The sequence below is a fragment of the Paroedura picta genome, chromosome 2 (assembly GCF_049243985.1).
Source record: "Paroedura picta isolate Pp20150507F chromosome 2, Ppicta_v3.0, whole genome shotgun sequence".
NCBI classification, from domain to species: domain Eukaryota; kingdom Metazoa; phylum Chordata; class Lepidosauria; order Squamata; family Gekkonidae; genus Paroedura; species Paroedura picta.
Genome location: NC_135370.1, coordinates 81,383,758 through 81,404,894, shown reverse-complemented (window position 1 = coordinate 81,404,894; position 21,137 = coordinate 81,383,758). Strand labels below are relative to the sequence as shown.

Below are 21,137 nucleotides of genomic sequence, written 5' to 3'. Positions count from 1 at the left end.
ATTTTCAATTGTCTTCATGTATATAAGAACCCCAACAACCCAAGAGACGACTCTACACATGGACAACACCAGACGGTCAACACAGAAATCAGATTGACTATGTGCTCTGCATCCAAAGATGGAAAAATTCTATACAGTCAGTAAAAACAAGACCAGGAGCTGATTGTGGTTCAGATCATCAGCTTCTTGTTGCAAAATTTAGGCTCAAATTGAAGAAAGCAGGGAAAAGCACTGGGCCAATCAGGTATGAATTAATTCATATCCCCGACGAATATACAGTAGAGGTGACAAGTAGGTTTAAGGAATTAGATCTGATAGACAGAGTGCCTGAAGAACTATGGACGGAGGTTCGCAACACTGTACAAGAGGTAGCAACTAAAACCATCCCAAAGAAAAAGAAATGCAAGAAAGCAAAATGGCTGTCTGAGGAAGCTTTACAAATAGCTGAGGAGAGAAGAGAAGTGAAAGGCAAGAGAGAAAGAGAAAGATACACCCACCTGAATGCTGAATTCCAGATAATAGCTAGAAGAGATAAGAATGCCTTCTTAAATGAGCAGTGCAAACAAATAGAAGAAAACAATAGAATAGGGAGGACCAGAGATCTCTTCAAAAAAATTGGAGATATGAAGAGAACATTTAATGCAAAGATGGGTATGTTAAAGGACCAAAATGGTAGGGACCTAACAAAAGCAGAAGAGATTTTAAAAAGGTGGCAAAATTATACAGAAGAATTATACAAGAGCGAGCTTAACATCCCTGATAATCATGAGGGGGTAGTCACTGACCTGGAGCCAGACAACCTAGAATGTGAAGTCAAATGAGCCTTAGGAAGTCTGAGCAACAATAAAGCTAGTGGTGGTGACAGCATTCCAGTTGAACTATTCAAAATCTTAAATGACGATTCCATAAAAGTGCTACACTAAATATGCCAGCAAATTTGGAAAACTCAACAGTGGCCACAGGATTGGAAAAGGTCAGTTTACATTCCAATCCCAAAGAAGGGCAATGCCAAAGAATGTTCAAACTACCGCACCATTGCACTCATTTCTCATGCTAGCAAAGTTATGCTTAAAGTCCTATAAACTAGCCTCCAGCAATATGTGGACCAAGAACTTCCAGAAGTACAGGAAGGAGTTTGAAGAGGCAGAGGAACTTGAGATCAAATTGCCAACATATGCTGGATCATGGAGAAAGCTAGGGAGATCCAGAAAAACATTTACTTCTGCTTCATTGACTATGCTAAAGCCTTTGATTGCGAGGAGCACAACAAATTGTGGCACGTTCTTAAAGAGATGGGAATACCAGAGCATCTTATTTGTCCCTTGAGAAACCTATATGCAGATCAAGAAGCAACAGTGAGAACCGGGCATGAAATCACTGATTGGTTCAAAATTGAGAAAGGAGTTCGGCAAGACTGTATACTGTCACCTTGCCTATTTAACTTGTATGCGGAGCACATCATGAGAAAGGCGGGGTTAGATGAGTCACAAATTGGGATCAAGATTGCAGGGAGAAATATCAACAACCTCAGATATGCAGATGATACCACTCTAATGACATAAAGCGAAGAGGAAATTAAGAGCCTTTTGATGCGGGTGAAGGAGAAGAGTGCAAAAGTTGGTTTGAAACTCAATATCAAGAAAACGAAGATCATGGCATCTGGCCCTCTCAATTCCTGGCAAATAGATGGGGAAGAAATGGAGGTAGTGACAGATTTTATTTTCCTGGGCTCCAAGATCACTGCAGATGGGGACTGCAGCAAAGAAATTACAAGACGCTTGCTCCTGGGGAGGAAAGCTATGGCAAATCTAGACAGCATCCTAAAAAGCAGAGACATCAACCTGCCAACAAAAGTGCATCTAGTCAAGGCAATGGTCTTCCCAGCTGCAATGTATGGCTGTGAAAGTTGGACCATAAGGAAGGCTGAGCGTCAAAGAATTGAGGCTTTTGAACTCTGGTGCTGGAGAAGACTCTTGCGAGTCCCTTGGAGTGCAAGGCGAACAAACCGGTCAGTCCTAGAGGAGATCAGCCCTGCCTGTTCCTTAGAAGACCAGCTCCTGAAGATGCATTTCAAATACTTTGGCTACCTCATGAGAAGGAAGGACTCCCTGGAGAAGAGTCTAATGCTGGGAGTGATTGAGGGCAAAAGAAGACGACAGAGAATGAGGTGGCTGGATGGAGTCACTGAAGCAGTCGGTGCAAACTTAAATGGACTCCAGGGAATGATAGAGGACAGGAAGGCCTGGAGGATCGTTATCCATGGGGTCGCAATGGGTCGGACACGATTTCGGACCTAACAACAACAACAACAAATATAAGAACCAAATTCCAAATACATTTCTAATCAAGCAATCATCCCCCCATATACATACCTCCACAAATATATTTCAATATGAGAAACTGGTCAGATTCTTCTCTGTCATAACTGTAAGTGCTACAAATGTGGTAGCGATAAATACATATTGCATGCACTAACTTAGAATAAGGTACAAGACTCCCATTGTTTTCATTAGTTCAGCAAACCTTTCAGTATCTCATTGGCAAACAGCTTATCACAGTAACGGGACCCAAACGGCAAAGTGTGCCCAAACAGACCCCAATGAAATTAACAAAAGGCCTGAATTAAAAACATTCACAATTAAGAACAAATACGGAATAAGTAACCGACTTTAGCCTCCTATTGAAGGCAATAGTTTGGCAGCTGAGCGTGTGTCTGCCTGAATGCTGCTGTGGAGAAATCCAGCAAGAGCTCACTGAAAGAAGTCCCTTTATATCTGTATATCTGTGAGGTAGCTAGGCAACCGGAGTCCAGCAGTGCTAAATTAATCTTACAGGAGCAGAGGGACTGAACTTGTTTATCACACTGACACCTGGCGCCACAGCAAAAGCTTGCAGACTTTCAGCTGCTTTTGAAAAGGAAACTCGTGACCCTGACAGCTGCAAGGACTCAGCCTTGTTTTGCACCCAGTTAACACGTCCTGCAAAGGGCATAACACCAGTTGAACAACAGCCTTCAGGTGGAAGGGAAAAAATCATCCGCAAAAGAACATGCGGGGTTTTCAGAAGACATTCAAGTTCCTGAATGCAACCCTGAGGAATCCGATCGTTCAAAAAGCAGGCTATGACAGTAGCCCACCGAAGCATGTTATAACTCCAGTCGTAAGTCCTGTTTTTCATCTGGAAATTAGATTATGGGTAAAGGGGTAGATAAACTTTTGTGGACAGTGCATTGTTTGGTATGGGGTGGAACAGGAAATTAAATCCCAACAAGGCCATGCACAAGGGGGGGGGGTTGGAGGTTTAATTCCCCCTCCAAAAAAGATTGATTAAATAGATAATACAAAAAGCTACTCATTTAATCAATGAAAACCTATTAAACGATGGTGAGACAAAAAAGTGAGAAAGAACTAAGAAGTTTAACCAATGTTCAGGAATGTATTGTAGCCCCCCCCCCCTTCCTGTGCATGGGCCTGAAACCTATAACCTGATTTCAGAATATTTAAATGACACAAGTTGACTCACATTTAGACATGTCAAAGGAGATGAGGGAGCACCTCTTTTCTTTAAATGTCATTTATGTTCTGTTAATTTAATGAAGACAAACTCTATTCAGTACTAAATGTTTTCTTGCTGTTATTCCACATAGCTTTACTGAAGTCGGTAGGAATAGTAGGAATTTAACTGGGTTGGGGTGGTTAAATATACCACCCTGTGCCAGCTTGCTGGGAGGAGGATATAGAAATTAAATAAATAATAATAATACTTTAAAGTAATTCCTGATGCCTAAGCTAAAGCATGCATGTTTAGAAAATGGATTTATTTCGATCTATATCCTGCAAAGACAAAAATCTAAATGCTCACAGAGGTTTGAAACTTCAGGTGGAAGACCTGCACAAATAAATGGGGAGGGGGGCACTAAGATCTGTTTCATATCTTTGTCTCCAACTTTATAATGTCCGCCATGGAAAAAGGAGTATTTCACTTCTTCAGTTCAGGCAGCCATTTGGTTAAAGAGCACGTACACACACACACAGCCATTGATCTCAAGCTCTGACACACGTATCAGGAAACAAAGTCTCTCCACTTGCAGTAAAGCTAAACAAAAGCCTAACTAGGATTAAAGATTAAAAGTGCACAGCCAAACATTGTCTGGTTTTGCATGCAACTCCCCTTATTTTTAGTAATTGTGTTTATAGGTCCTATAAAACTTAAAATTGGCTTAGGTACTTTGAGCATTTTCTTCAGTAGAAAACATTACCTCCACTCTAAAGTTAGCAAGTTAAATATCAACCTTCACATGTGGAGATCTCTTGCACGCTGTTGGTATCTTCGCTGTATGCCTCAAAGGCTTTCTGCCAGTATTAAACAATGAATCTGACCCCCACAATACTATTTGTTTTATACAATGTCAGTTTTTAAAACAAATGCAGAGCCAGGCAACATCTAAATACAGGCCAATTTAGGAATACTAGAACTGCTGCTAAGAGGAAGAGCCAGTTTGGTGTAATGGTTAGGAGTGCGGACTTCTAATCTGGCACGTCGGGTTCGATTCTGCACTCCCCCACATGCAGCCAGCTGGGTGACCTTGGGCTCGCCACGGCACTGATAAAGCTGTTCTGACCGGGCAGTAATATCAGGGCTCTCACCTCCCTCACAGGGTGTCTGTTGTGGGGAGAGGAAAGGGAAGGCGACTGTAAGCTACTTTGAGCCTTCTTCGGGTATAGAAAAGCGGCATATAAGAACCAACTCTTCTTCTACTACTACTTAGTTGAATACTTGGCAGCATCTACCTAAAGGCTCTACTGCTGAAGGCAAAGATTTTGTACTTTATGTCGGTGGTCCCCAACCACCGGGCCGCACCCCGGCACCGGGCCACGGCTCCCTCTCCCCGCCCCCCCATAAGAAACTTCCCAGGCCGCAAGCAAATCGGCCACAAAAGTGGCCCGGCAAGCTTCTTTTTGAGGGGGGGGGAGAGGGAAGCAGGGCTGCGCATGCACATTTGCGCCATGCGTGGCCACAACAAACAAGATGGAGCTCAGTTCCCACCTTACTCTACGAAACAAAAGAGCTCAGGAAGCAGGCTCCCACAAGACACGCCTAGACAGAGAGATCCCTGGGCAACAGAATCAGTCCCGTTATGGGGCTGGTTGGAAAAGCAGCCCCCCATCTCCAATAAACAGACCTCAGGCTCCCATGCCTGTCCCAACTACTGCACAGGCAGGGAGGGCTAGGCTGTGGGCACACGTCTGGCAACCAAAAGGCCTGAGCCACACAGCATCCTGCCTGCTGTTGGGTGTCACAACTGCCCCTTTAAAACATCAAAGGCTGAAGGGGGGGCAGAGGCAAAGGAGGAAGCTGAGTATAAAAGGAGAGATAAGGGACATGCTAGAGGTCAGATGCAAGGAGGAAGGAGGAGGAGGAGTAGTGAAAGAAACACTAGAGAGTGGAAGAAGGAAGTGGCAAGAGAAGAATGGTGAGGAAGAGCTGGAGGCCCAGGGGAGCCAAAGGAAGGGAGATGCAGGGCCAATTGGGGAGGGCACGGCACACTTACAATGCCCCTAAGGTCTTCCCAATGCTTACAATTAATTATGCGGAGTGTTCCAAGAACGGCTCTTAATGGTGGCTAAACGTTGTGTAAAATAGTTTTAAAAAACAAAAAAGTAAAATATAAAATGCATAACTGCTAGCAAGGAACACAACTGACACCATTTTTATATATATAAATATATATATATATATATATGTTTGTGAAAGGAAGGGGTAAATGTTCTCATTGTTAGTTTACAGTCGTATGTTTCCGCATACCTTTGGAGTCATAAAGCCCTTCCTTGTCTTGTGCATGGCCCTGTAGTGCTGCTTTCACAATTACACAGGAGCTAGACCTTTTACTATTTGATGGTCTGAGGCTGTACTTCTGCAGCAAAGCCGCAAGAACAAGCAAAGCACCTTTGCAACATTTAAAATAATAAGGAATATCCTACACTGCCAGTGTGGTGGTATAAAAGTAAACATGCAGTAACAAACTACGTGTGTTTCTTCCTCCAAAAATAAGCAATTGCTCACTCTAAACAAGGGGCAACCCCACCCCCCACACATACACAGGTCAACATTGAATTTTACTGGCTCTTTCTCCCATTTACAGGAACAAGGCATTGCAATTACTGTGATTTTTACATCAATCTTGGCCCCATCATTTTGGATTATGGCACATCTGGAAGATTACAGGAATAAGCCCAGTGACTGAAGGGCAAACAGGAGGAATCAGCTTTGAACACATGCAACATATGAAGGAATGCTAAAGAAAAACTCACGGAAAACTGCCCCTGAGAGGTTTTAATAATTAAAATGATTGTTTAAAACCATGGCAAGTGGAATTGGTCATTCTTTGGGGTGCAGGGAGAATACACACTGCTGAAGGGACTGAACTGAAATCTAGGGCAAGAGGGTATCAGACCCTTCAGTGCAAAAATAGGATAATTAAAAATCACAATTGCACCTGATGCAATTTTAATAAAAGCTTTGAGATGAGAAACTAAGCAATCTAGAATCACTGAAAATAACAGGCCCTCTCTCTAGCCATGCAAAACCCAGGACATACCAGCCTGCTGAAAGATTCCCTTATCTCTGTGAAGCAGTCACACAATTTTAAACACACTGTAACTTTACAAATTATGCACTGCCAGACAAAGCCGAGCATACTAACTCTTGAGATGGAAAGAAAGGTGATCCAACTTTTGGCCTGGACACCTCCACATAGCTTTCAGTTTGTTGACATTTCCTAGAAATCTCCTTCCAGATATCAGGGTTTGTGTGTTTTTAATGATGCCTCAAGATTAGGTGATGTAACAGGAGCCATTAATATCTTACCACTGTAGTAATATCAACAAAATGTCAAAAAAATAAAAATAAAGCTATTAGTGCCCTACTTAGCTCCAGAAAACCTAGCCACAGTGATGCATGAAACGGTCACCTCAAGATTGGACTTCTATAACTCACTGCTCTTGAAAGTACAACTGGTTCAGACAGCAGCAGCCAGTCCTCAAGGGAACACCTTGGAGGGCTCATATTCTGCCTGTACTTCAACCGCTGCAATGGTCACCAGTTGAATCCTGGATCAAATTTAAGGTCTTGGTAATCACCTTTAAGGCCATACAGTCTGGGCCCAGCAGACCTGAGGGACCACCTCTCTGCCTATACCCCCTCAAAGAGCACCATGCTCGGCCAACTCCAACTGGCTGGTGATCCCTGGCTCCAAGGAAGCACATCTGACCTCAACCAGGGCCAGCATTTTCTGTCCTGGCCCCTACTTGGTGGAAAGAACTCATGGGGAAGATCCAGGCCCTGCCAGAGTTAACAGTTCCACAGGGCCTGCAAAACAACTCTTCCACCACACCTTTGATTGGGGCCACTGAGTGGACAACACCCATGGGATCCTTCAGAACACCTTGCTACCTGATCTGCCTGCTGGACACATCATGGGGCAATCCTCAGCCCAACCAACCTGTTGGGTTACGGTCAAATATTATGCTAAATAGTTAGCGATTAAATGTTGAGTGTTATATGTTGACTTATAACCATTAACCATTTAACATAACTATATATTTAATCATGCTGAGACAGTTACAGAGTCTGATTCTAGTGTATATTGTACTGTTTCATACTGGGGTATGTATATGGTATGAACCCATGTTGTAAATCGCGAGTCATACGGGAGGGCGGTATAAAAATGCAATCAATCAGTAAACTCATCCTCCAAATGACTTCAGCAAGTGGATTCTCTACGATTAATTCAGAATTGAGGGTCGTAGGCTCTAAAGCTGGTCAGGGAAACTAGATATTTTTTCATTCATATTCCTAGTGATTCAGGGCCCAAATTAAACTGATATGCAGCATGCTGAACGTGAATTGGAAAGCTCTAAACACAGTGATTTAACAATAACAAATTCACTTTATGGCTAGTGACTGAACTTCATATCGAAAGGGAAAAGCTGTAATAGTTGATATTGAAATTCGCAAGAAACTGTTGCTATTTAAATATGTAAGTTGCTGAACGAAGCAACCTTTAGTATGCCACATATCCTTGCTCTCAGCTACATACACACCAATTGTGGTGAGCAGGGCTATCATGCTTCCTCCTACTAGGGATCACCCCAGTCTCTCTCTCTAGAAAGGAAGATAAATACTGTTTTAGACCTAACTAGAGATCATCTTAAATCAACATATTTGAAACCCAGAATTATAGGGGCAGATTAGCAAGAAGCACTAAGGTTGGAATCATGTCTTCCCAATAAGACCTGTAATCAGCAATAATTTCTAAAATCTCCCTGAGACAAATGCCAAGCCAACCCAGGTTTGAAGGCCCGATCAAACACCTCTTAAATAGGCCTGCTCCTTCGTCCAGAACTCGGCCTTAAAACACAACAGAACTGCACAGCAAAGGAAGGCAGAGACGTTTTATTCCAGCAGTTTTCTTTTTCTATTTTTTTTTTACTGCATCACACTTCAGGATAAAATGTTCATAAAAGACAAGAGCAAACTCAAGGAGGATATAAAAACAAATCCACTAAATTTATGATTTTTATTCTTGGAAAAACTCAGTGATGGGGGTTCAGCAGCGTCCTCTACTGCAAAATAGGTGGGAGGCTAGGGGAAAGAGATGTTTGTTCTCAGTTATGCTGCCTTTGGGCTGACAGGGGGAAAGATTCCAGGGAGAAGGTCATGTTCTCCCCACAAGCCCATCAGGAATGCCTGACAATGGCGGGGTGGCCCTTCCCTTGTATACTCCAAGTGCAAAACGGAAGTTTTATGGCCACTCCCTTGCTGAGCTAGTGACCTCCATCGTTAGCACAGAGCTCCCACCCCCCAGTATCCTCCATCACAACAGCCCCAAACCCAGACCGATTAAATCCACCGGTATGGAGCCCTTATTCCCCCCCACCCCCACACCTTTGGTGACAGCAGGATGGGAGCTCCCCTGGTGAGCACTAGTTCAATGCTAGCACATAGGAGGGAATTCCCGACTCCAAGCACCAAAGGGTTATACAGCAAAGGCCACTTAGTCCTCTGTACAAGCATCAGAAAAGTAGTTCTTCCCCTCCTCCCCTAGCCCCCATTTTAATAGAATTCGTACAGAGTCAGTGGTCAGGGCACTGCCAGTTTCAGCAACAGTACAAGATATTCTTCTAGACAGTGCAAGGTCCTTTATGTTAGGATATCGTGGGCTTGGTGTTCTACCAACATCTCCATGCTCTTCACATCTGTGCACCAGAATTCCAGACGGTCTTTCATGCCCTTTATCTAGAAAGCAAATCCACAAGCACTTTAGAACTGGGAAACATGGATGCTAACAGAGGTTGTAAAAGTTATAGACACAAGAACTGAAACACATCTTTATAAGAATGTCTCCTGCAACAGCCAGTATTATTAGAGAAGTTAACATGCAGTATGTCTCATATTTTGTCTTTTATTTTCTGAAATTTATTTCATCGTGATAGCAAAACATTTATCTTATATAGTTTTCAAAGTACTACAGTTAGGTAGGTAGGCACAAGGAATCAATCTGAATAAACTTGATTTTGCAAACTCAATAAACAGATTATGTAAAATACAGTCACTGATATAAAAAAAATGTTTTACTAATGCCCACTCTCCTCTCTCCCATCCCACCCGGAACTGCTTTCCCTGCAAGACTCCAAGCAAACCAGAAAAAGGGTGTAGCATCAATCTCTCAGCCATGATTACCTGTTGTAAATCCAGCACCCGTGGTTGGACCCATGTCATGTGAACTCTTTTATCCACTTCATCAATACTGCCCTTTACTAATCCCACCGAAAGTGCCTTCATCACCAACAGCTCCACCTGTGGAAGAAGATAAGAACTCTTGCTGGCTTCAGAAAGTTCTCAACCGTTCCCAAGCAAATCAGTACTGAACAGAACAGTAGGAATATTTGACAAAAATGAAAATAAAACCATCAATAAGATCAGAAAAGTATGCCCTCTAGAACTACTTACCTAAAAGCTATTCAACAGTGATGTAACAATGAATATTTTTAATGAATTGGCCTACACACCTGAAGCTTCTCAACAGTGAATGAATACCTTCAACCAAAGCTCAGGACCATTAGCTTCCTCCTATATTAGTTCAGAGAGCAACTCACCTCATTCACGGTGACTTTGGCACTCTTAGCAATCTCCTCAAAAGTGAGTTGCCTGTGATTAGCTGGTCGAGTGAAGGTCATCTGCAGGCAAATAAAATGAAGGTTAAGTTAGCATTAACTCTTCAGAAATATATTCCCTTGGGAAAAATATCAAAGCAGCAGAAAAATTATTTTATCTACTTATCCTTGCCATGAATGAGGTCAAGTCCTCTAAGTAAATACAAACCACCTTGCAGTAATAGCCAGAAAAGGCTTACATAGTGATCAGTAGCTGGGAAGAGGCAGAGCCTACTATATCACTTCAGCTAGAGCTGAGCTTTCCCTCTGCTTAAAACCAAAATACTCACAGACGCAAGATGTACTGTGGTTAGCTAACTGGGTTTCAGCAGGCATCTAAGGTTCACCCTTCCAAGGAGAATGAGAATACTGCTTACCTATCACAGGCATAACCAGGAATAAAAGATTTAAAAGCAGCTTGTTAGTTTAGAAACTGCATGGGTATTGGGAAGGAGAGAAAACTCTATCTACATAGAATGCCAGAGTTAGGGTAGCAACATTCTCTGTGCTTACATTTATTTATATTTAATTTACATACTGCCGTTCTCCGGATGGTCTCGTTGTGGTTTACACCACAAAACATTAAAATACATAAAACCCCAATAAAAACTTCCCAAATTTAAGAACAACAACATCAACCAACAAAGGTGGCAGTGGACACATTCTCTTAATCCCAATCTATCCCACCAATGGTCAAGTTCTTTCTCAGTGACAGTTGTTGTTTTTCCTTTATGCTGACAGATTCCTGTTCATCTGTGTTGGGACTCTCCAGAATAAAGTTCTGTTTTGTTACCAAGTAAGTGCACACAACCATTACCCATTTTCTTACTCCCTTTCTAGTTCCTGTCCCCTGACACCAGAAAGGAAGCATAAAGACCAGGGGTATGATCGATGGTAGTGTGTGCATATGGGTCTATCTGACATGTCCAGTGGCTCAGGAAGAATTTGGGAAAAGTATGGAGATATTCCACCAGGGAAAAGTGGGATTCAGCAAATGTTCTCTATCTTCCCAGATATCTTGGCTCTCAACTGCTTCCAGTGGGTGACAGGATCAGAGGGAGGGAAGCAGCCCAATGAGGACTTGAGACAATCCTTACCTGTCTGTGAAATTGGCAAACACGCTAGATTTTTTCACAGCAGGATATAGTAAGTTCCTTTAAGTTCCACTATTATTGAGGGATATGGATGTGAAAAAGCAGACTGCTGAACAAACCCCAAATAAAATATCTGGATTCAGTTGATGCCAAAGTGCTCTACTGAATAAGCACCTAAATTAAATCTATGTAACGTTTACATTAGAGCAGTTTAAATAAACTTTGGACAGCAAATATGTTGAGACTTAAAGACTGATACATAAGGAAACTACATTACTACAAAAAAACAAACAGAAATCCCAATAAAGTCCATCAAATTAAATCAAGTCATGGATATGCCAGAGTAACACTACATGCTACTGGGATTCAAAGTGGTGTTTTTACACAGATGTAGCATCCAACATGGATTAAAGGTAAAGGTATCCCCTGTGCAAGCACTGGGTCATGTCTGACCCTTGGGGTGACGCCCTCCAGCGTTTTCATGGCAGACTCAATACGGGGTGGTTTGCCAGTGCCTTCCCCAGTCATTACCGTTTACCCCCCAGCAAGCTGGGTACTCATTTTACCGACCTCGGAAGGATGGAAGGCTGAGTCAACCTTGAGCTGGCTTGCTGGGACTGAATTCCCAGCCTTGTGGGCAGAGCTTTCCAACATAGATTACGCATTCATTTATTCTAGCTGCAGTGGAACAGCCAAAGGTAACATAGCAACTCCTTTTGCCTCATGATATAAAGGAAATGCAACTCCTGTCATCATAACAATAACAGCCGTTTGTTTGAGGTATAGTTACTCAGTCTGGAACTTGAAGAAATCTACATCTGCCATAAGAGCTCATTTGATACTTAAGACAAAAGACCTATTAAAGAAAATACCTTTCCAAATTCACTATTCATAGAGATATTTTGTGTCTAAAGGACATCACATTTGTATTTCCACTACTGACTCACCTCCATGAGGCACAGCAGTTGAATTTTCTGTAGGAGGAGAGTTTCATTTGCAGCCAGGTCTGGCTGTAAAACATAACAGTGCAGAGTTTGGATTAGTTTTGTATTATTATTAGTTTTGATTCTGAGTGAGCCAGGTTAGGTGGAACATCTGTTTTAGACTTTGAAAATACTCAGTCTTGCCACACAGCTGGTTTTAGAATCAATGCTTGTAAGTGTACTTAGGTTAAATATTTACCTCTATTATTAAGCAAGATGGCTGGGGGGTTGTAGATGGATTCATGGAGGAAATGATCCTTTCTGGCTACTAGTAAAGTAAAGGAAACCTCCACATTCAAGAGCAGTAAAGTTCTGAAACCCTGTGCTAGAAGGAAACATGAGAGGACAGCCTTGGCCTCTATGATCATTTTGCTGGTCCTCCAGGGCAACTGGTTGAACACTGTGTGAACCAAAATACTGGGCTAAATGGACCACTGATTGGATCCAGCAAGGTTCATGTGATGTCAGAGATATAGCTTACTTTTAAGCTTACCTTTGTGGTCTGGGACGCACAGATCTGAGGGACAAACCTGTTGCCCTATGATCCCCGCAGGGCTTTGTGCTCTGTGGGTGCCAACTTGTTGGTTGTTCCCGGCTCCAGGGAAGTTGCCTGGCCTTGACCATGGCCAGGGCCTTTTCGGTCCTGGCCCCTACCTGGTGGAATGAGCTCCGGGCTCTGCAAGAGCTGTCTGCTTTTCGCAGGGCCTGTAAGATGGAGCTCTTCTGCCAGGTCTATGGTTGAGGCTGGTGCAGAACAAAGTTCTGTTTGGTCTCCCCTTAGGAAGTTACGTCACTTGATAGAACATCATGGGTGACGGCTGTTTGACATAGCCTTCTGCCAGGAGTACTGCTGGGGAAGGAGGGGTTTTTCCATCATGCTTTTTTTGTAATGTTTTGTATTGTTTTAATGGGGCTTTTAGTGGGATTTATTGTTGTGGGGTTTTTATGTTGTAACCTGCCACAAACTGGCTTGCCGAGAGTAGAGGGTAAGAAATTTAATAAATAATAATAATAATAATAATAATAATAATAATAATAATAATAATAATAATAATAATAATAATAATAATAATAATAATAATAATAATAATAATAATAATAAGCTTCCAACTATATTAGTTCAAAGTCTTGACTGCTAAAGGAATGGCAAGTAGAATACAGAAAGGGGTTTCATTAAGCTTTCAGGGAGCCACACAAAGAAATCAGACAATGCCCACACAATGTAAACATAGCCCACCAACTGTATGCAGAAAGCTGTCAATTCCTTGACAACACACTCTTGATTTAGCAACTGCCGAAGGAGGTGGTGAGCTTCCCCACACCAACAGTCTTTAAGCGGCAGCTGGATAGATATTTATGGATGATTTAGGCTGATCCTACATGAAGCAGAGGGTTGGACTAGATGGCCTGTATGGCTCCTTCCAACTCTATAATTCTATGAGTTTGAAATCTTCAGCAAGCAGCAAAAACAGGAGGCTTGGTACCTGATTTAGTAGGTCAACAGTTATGTAGGCCTGAATACAGAAACCAAGCTACTAGGTTTCTTACAACCTGCTGTTAAAAAAAGTCTTTAACTCAGTACAAAAAAACAATTTGAGAGATCTGGTTACATGTAAAAAAAGGTCATGAGATCATGTTAAGAAAACATTATAAATTCAGAAAACCATTATTCTGCCCTTGTTTTTATCTATAATCATGCAGGAACTATGTTAGTCTCCCAGAGTGCCATCAGATTCCTTCTTTGTTCCATCTAATAAAGAATCCTAGTTTTGTTTTAAAATGTTCTTATGCTATATGTCATATATAACATGTCAACAATATACAGGAGGTCCTGTGGCTAGGGAGGAAAGGACCAAATGAGGAAGTGTGTCTCCCATCTCTTGATGGGGTGCCGCTGCAGGCAGTGCACACCATCAAGAATTTGGGTGTGATCCTCAATGCCTCCCTATCTAAGGAGGCGCAGGTTACTAGGGTGTGGTTCCACCAGCATTTTTCCATCTTCACCAGGCAAAGTTACTAGTGACCTGTCTGGCCCCAGAACACCTAGCCACAATGATTCACGTGATGGTCATGTGATGGTCACCTCCAGGCTAGATTACTGTAATTTGTTATATGCAGGCCTTCCTTTATCCCTGACCTGGAAACTACAGCTGGTACAGTACACAGCTGCCCAGGTTCTTATGAAGACCTGGAGAGCCCATATTCGACTTGTTATCTAGCAGCTGCGCTGGTTGGCAGATTAATTCTGGATCAGATTTCAAGTGCTGGTTTAATTTTTAAGGCCTTACACAGTCTGGGACGTGCATATCTAAAGGACTGCCTCTCCATATATGCCCCTTGAAGAGCACTCCACTCAGCAAATTCTAATCTGCTGGAAGCCCTTGACCCCAGAGAAGTCCACCTGGCCTTGACCAGAGCCAGGATCTTCTTGGCCCTGGCTCCAGCCAGTTGGAATGAGCTGCCACCAGAGATCTGGGCCCTTACAGAGCTCCCAAAGTTATGAAGGGCCTGTAAAATGGCACTCTTCCACTAGGCGTTGGGTAGAGACCAAGATCAAACTGTTATCTCAACGCCCCCCCCCCATCCCTTGCCTTTGCCCAGGTCACTCTCCCCCCATTAAGCCCGGGCCAACAATGGTTCTACCAACTACTGTGATTCAGACCTGTGAGATCATAGGACACAGAGATTTTTATGCCTTTTAACTAGTAATTGAATAGGCATTTTATTATACTTGTTATAAGCTGTCTCAAGACCACTATGGAGAGGGATAGCTCAGAAATCCAAGAAATAAATAACGTATAGCTTTGGTATTCACATGCTTTTTGGTATTATTTGATAATGTCCGGCATTATGCTGTATTTAAATTAAGAGTGCCATCAACCCACACTATACACTCACTTGCTGGCCCCATGCTGACTTCAAAGTCTGAAATTTCTCCACATTGCCACTGTTGAAGGCATAGAGTGTGTCAATCAGCCACTGCCTATCAGTGTTCCTCAAAGACTCCAGTACAGGATGCATAAGCTGAGGAAGTAAATAAAACAGGATGTTATTGAGACAACAGTAGACACCTGCCTCTACCCCAATGTTTAAGAAAAAGATTGAACTTACCAGTTCCCCAAAATTATAAACTCCTTCACCCAGAAGTCCTGCTAATCCTAAAGTAAAGGCTCTCTCCTGTTGGTCGGCCACTGAAAAGGAAGAATCTCTGGCTCAAATGAAAGTCCTACAGTCCTTCCTTCATTTTATCATCTTATTTCTACTCTTAGCCCCAACATAAACTCCATTAAGAGACATCCATTGGGAAGTTGGAAATAATAGTATCTGTTCTTTGTATGATTATTTTATATCATGACACAAACATGTGTTCCTCTATCTTCTACAAATAGGGTTATAAATACTCTATACAGAGAACTACCAAATTCTTCTGCCATGATTTTTGAGGGGAAATTACATAATTTACATATCTGCTTATTTTGTACTATTTATTTTAAGTTCAAAGTTTCAATTTTCATGTTCTTTGGGAAATTGTGCCACATAATGAGTTACTAGGAGAAGGAAAGGAACAAGAATTGAGATAATGGGAAATAATGGTCATAAGAAACACATGAGAGGAACATAAAACAGAACTGACAAGGAATGTGACTTCCATCTTACAAACCCTTAATTCCTGTCTTGCAAGGCTTCAGACAAAGCCCTCAGATTTCCAAGCCATGTTACATGAGTGTGAGAACACTGCCATATATCCCCATATTAACAACTGACACACCATAGCTTGGTACACCATAGCTATACAGAGGTTCCCTTTATCCCACATCTGATATTATCCCATCATTGACACTAATGATTGCCTTATGAGCTCAGGAATTTGTCCCCACAAATTAAGATTTTCATAAGCACAATAGCTGCAGCATATCCAACTCAGAAAAAAAAGCACAATTACCTGGCAAATCTTTGACATCAATACACCCCAGGAACCGTAATGCATCCTTATAATAAGAGGCATGATTCCCAATTGTCTGGTAATATTTGCTGGAAAGATCATAGAAGCGGCTGTGAACAGATGTCACACCAGGAAGGTTATTCAGCATCTCCTCAACCTCCTCAATGGTTTCCTAAAGGAAAAAAGGGATATCTATTCTTAACTCCCACAAGCATTTTACACATAGCTGTGCCTCACCATTCTTATGATGCTGCCTCTAAAGTCTAATCTGTAGCTATAGAATCTTCTGCAACAGTTGGTGGACGAGGCTCAACAATATTTGATGGCATCCAAATGCAGTGCAAAACAGATTAACATAAGAATAAGAAGAGTACATGCAACTATTTAACTTCTGGTGGCAACAGGACTTGCATTGCAGAAAGTCTTAACTTTCCTGTAGAAGTATATCTACAACTTTCATACAGATACATGTGACTATTTAAATACAATTTCTTTATCATTTCTACAATTTCTAATTATATTTTTTAAAAACAGCCTGACTAAAGGCGCAAACGGCTACTATCCCCACCATCAACTGTACTCATCTTTTCAATTTAGTTTTGGTAGCTAGATGCTCTGACGGTGCCAGTCAACATTGGAGGTGGAACAATGTAACCAGACCCATCCATCCATCCCAAAGAGCTGATTAGCACTAGAACAGTTTCTAACATACAAATCCATTGGAATCCTTACATTATACAAAAGGAATCAACAAACTATTTTGAAAACCTGTTCAACTCTCTAGCCACCTGGTGGAAATTCATCACCCTGCTTGTCATATTCACAAGCATTCTGACATGTCAGAAAATACTATATTTTCTAAGTTACATTTCATTTTCAATAAAACACTACAAAGATTAACAAAAATCAAGTTTCGTCTTTTCCACAAAGTCCAAAGCTAAGAACACACACAAGAGCACCAGAAGGGTGAGACACAAAAAACCAGAATAAAAGTGCAAATTCCATCCTGTGACAGTCAAAAAACACACTGCATTAATAATGACAAACGAACATTATTACTAACTCACCTTTGTGACTTGTAGATCACCAATATTTAATTTTAAAGCGCCAATGGCAGTTTTACACAGAATCACAGCTTCATCACTGCTTTTCACCTGTAGCCATAAAACAAATTACACGGCATAGACAATTATTTTTCTAGCTAAGTAAACCTTCTGGGCTTAACCTGACTCTGTCTTTGACCTTAGTCTTCATGATATGGAATGCAGACTATTATCTAATGTAGTCTAAATCTAAATCTAAATCTAATGTAGTCTAATCTAAAGAGCCTGTTGATGCGGGTGAAGGAGGAGTGCAAAAGTTGGCTTGAAACTCAACATCAAGAAAACAAAGATCATGGCATCGGGCCCTCTCAATTCCTGGCAAATAGATGGAGAAAAATGGAGATAGTGACAGATTTTATTTTCCTGGGCTCCAAGATCACTGCAGAGGGGGACTGCAGCAAAGAAATTAAAAGACGCTTGCTCCTGGGGAGGAAAGCTATGGCAAATCTAGACAGCATCCTAAAAAGCAGAGACATCACCCTGCCAACAAAAGTGCGTTTAGTCAAGGCTATGGTCTTCCCAGTTGCAATGTATGGCTGCGAAAGTTAGACCATAAGGAAGGCCGAGCGTCAAAGAATTGAGGCTTTTGAACTCTGGTGCTGGAGAAGACTCTTGCGAGTCCCTTGGACTGCAAGGCGAACAAACCGGTCAGTCCTAGAGGAGATCAACCCTGACTGCTCTTTAGAAGGCCAGATCCTGAAGATGAAACTCAAATACTTTGGCCACCTCATGAGAAGGAAGGACTCCCTGGAGAAGAGCCTAATGCTGGGTGCAATCAAGGGCAAAAGAAGAAGGGAACAACAGAGAATGAGGTGGCTGGATGGAGTCACTGAAGCAGTAGGTGCAAACTTAAATGGACTCTGGGGAATGGTAGAGGACAGGAAGGCCTGGAGGATCATTGTCCATGGGGTCGCGATGGGTCGGACATGACTTCACACATAACAACAAACCATCTGGACTTAACCTGACTCTGTCTTTGACCTTAGTCATTTTCATGATATGGAATGCAGACTATTATCTAATGTAGTACATGTATGGAAAACAGATCCATGTTGTGGACTAAATCTACGTATATGGTATCTGTTAGACAGTGCACATACCTTTTCCCGGGTCTTTTCCAGAAAAGTTAGGGCCACATTAGGATCTAAAGAGTATAGGCAAGAAATCACATTAAGGATCCAACAAGATAACTAATTCTATCATAGAAGTCTTAAAACTGAGGATTTTGGGACATTTTTCACCCAGGATTAACCTTGGGAAGAGGCCAAACAGGCCTCTGGGTCACTTCTTCCCTCCACTGCCATGCTGTCTGATAGAAATAGCCATGAGGAAGTGGAAAAGTATTTACCTGTCATCTGCCGGACTACATGAAGTATGATCTCTACAAGGGACAATGGGTTCACCCTACAATACAGAGGGGTTAGTGAGAACAATTGATCTTCCACCTCAAAACTTACATTTAATTTAAAAACTTAATGTTACATTTTAAAATGTGAAGTATCCTAAAAGCTTTACCTGTGTTCAAACTCACTGATGAAATTTTCATAAAGCTGTAGTCAAAGAAAAAAATACACATTGAGACCAACATAACAGATATTTTAAGTAACAGGTAACTTGGTATCAGTACCTATAGGACCTTTTCTACACTGGGAGTAGTTTTTAGCTGACTGCTAAAAGTGTATCAAATGCAGTAGGCATGCTATCGAGCAGAACTCTGGGAAAACAAGATACATCCTTCTTGGAAGTGAATCCACAATGTGCCCCTCTGAACATAACAAGACAACTGTAGGAAACATTCACAGTCCACCTGGTCTGACACCAAAGATATTACAAAATTTGGTCATTTACAGAAGCAAAAAAACTTTGGGCTCCTGTAAATGACCAAAGTCCATAGATGATAAGGAACATTGCAGTGGCACAAACCTGTTTGCAGGTCTGAGCAGCTGTAACTCCTCTACAATCAGTATTACAGCTAACTTTGTATCACCAATGTAAAACACCAATATTACATATTCAGAACAGAATTCCTCTTACAAATGGCTCAAGAAGTGTAATTATAAGCCATGTAAGTTTAATGAAAAGTAAAGCTCCCTACAGAATAGGTGCTTTTTTGGTCAAAGCTTACTTTGAAATAAATTAAGGATTATGATGTAAGCTTATGAAGTTATATGAAACAACATGTCAGGTAGTTTCCAAATGTGAGTATGTACATATTGATTTATTTGATTCCTTGGAGATTGTCCACCTATTTATTGATGTTTTTTTTTTTTAAATTAACAACTTGAAAACATTTGGTGAATGAGAACACTCTGAATACAACATGACATCATCAAAATTATTAGGGTTATTACCTTGATAAGTCCATCTCCTTGGGCAAAGCAGGGGTCTTGCACAAAGTCTAGAACCTGGAGAGTTAGCTGGTGCCAGAGTCTACAAAAGCCATGTGCAACAATGGTAAGAGTTAATAACATTCACATGTTGTAAAACAAGAATGTCAGACCAACATATAAACAGGGATGCAAGTCTTCATTTGTCAAAGGATCAACATGAAAGGTTGAAGAGTTGGTCTTTGCATCCCTAGTCAGTTACAAGGCTGATTTGAACAATACTATTGGCAAGTCTACAACTTAAAATAAAAGCAAAATTAATCCATTAGAAGCACTTCATAAGGACAGTGAAAGCCAAACACATGAAACAAGTCATTACACATTTCCTCATGTAGAATTGTGGTTTTTTTAAAAAAAGCTCTGAGCATTTACTGTAGCACACAATATTTTACACCAGCCTTTAAAGTAACAGGCCACCTCTAGTTTCTTGAAACAAAAATGTAACTCTAAGTAATTTTTTTATTATATATTGTTAGCTTTTCAGGCAAATAATTTTATAAGTGGTTCAAGCTGCAGAACAAATGCTTCCTGATCAAGAAGTTCTCAGCTGAACTGGTTGTAGAGACAGCAGAAGGGTATCTTGCAGATACTTTCTGATGGCCATATTAGTGGCAGTAAAACAAGACCTTAAAGCTAAAGCAACAAGGTCATATATTTACACCTATCCCTAACATCATATTTTGAGCAAACCTTGAAAAGAATATGTAAAATTCTCAGTACTGTGAAAGGATTATTGGAGGGTGTTTAAATGTTTGGGGGAAATGCCAAAATTACTGAGGAATGGGTATTCAGCTATGGTCTAAGCTTTTACGTAAGATACTTTATAGACTGATGGGGAAGACCAAAGACAGCAACACAAGAAGAACGAAGAGCAAGGAAGTAGTACAGCAGCCAGGTAGCCACACATCTTCATTGTGAGGTATGCGTCTTCATTTTGTGACCTTACACTGCAAAAACACTTCAAATTGGCCAGAAGAGGGAAAGGTGAGCAAGCAACACTCATTCCTCAAATTGGAAAGTGGAGAAAAGGGGAGCCACTTGATCAAGCTCTACTGCTAAAGAAACAGGAGCGAGGGCCGCCCGCGAATGACACCTGTCTCCCCCAGCCAAGCACAAGGCGCCACTCAGCAGCTACCAAGGACTCCCCCCCCCACCCCGCCATGCACCCCTTCCCTCCCTCACTTCTTGTTGTAGAGTTCCTCCAGTCTGTGCCACACAGCGGCCTGGCCAGGCCCCGAGCTCTGGCTCTGCTGTAAGAAGCCCGGGACGTCCTTCATGGCCGCGCCGGGTGAAGGGGGAGCTGGAAGGACCGCGCGGCTACTCCACAGAGCAACAGAAGCAGGAGGCCGGGCCGCCCTGCCGCCGGAAATGCACACTCACTTCCGTCACCTCCAGCGCGAAGCATGCCGGGTA

At 41.8% G+C, this 21,137-nt stretch overlaps 1 protein-coding gene and 1 long non-coding RNA gene across 2 annotated transcripts; one reads left to right on the top strand and one right to left on the bottom strand.

Annotated features, from left to right (window-relative positions):
* Window positions 1–2,736: 2,736 nt before the first annotated feature.
* LOC143829807 (uncharacterized) lies at window positions 2,737–6,364 on the top strand. The gene is made up of 2 exons (XR_013228240.1): window positions 2,737–3,159; window positions 6,143–6,364. It is a non-coding gene; the product is annotated as an uncharacterized LOC143829807 (long non-coding RNA).
* Window positions 6,365–8,439: 2,075 nt separating this feature from the next.
* PSMD13 (proteasome 26S subunit, non-ATPase 13) lies at window positions 8,440–21,127 on the bottom strand. Its single transcript, XM_077321233.1, has 13 exons — window positions 20,907–21,127; window positions 19,689–19,767; window positions 18,853–18,887; window positions 18,686–18,741; window positions 18,438–18,481; window positions 17,302–17,388; window positions 16,235–16,406; window positions 15,403–15,482; window positions 15,190–15,315; window positions 12,256–12,318; window positions 10,158–10,238; window positions 9,742–9,858; window positions 8,440–9,297 (listed from the first exon to the last, which is right to left on the bottom strand). The coding sequence occupies exons 1-13, from the start codon at window positions 20,999–21,001 to the stop codon at window positions 9,202–9,204; spliced, it is 1,131 nt and encodes a 376-aa protein (XP_077177348.1). The 5' UTR covers window positions 21,002–21,127; the 3' UTR covers window positions 8,440–9,201.
* Between the last annotated feature and the right edge of the window lie 10 nt (window positions 21,128–21,137).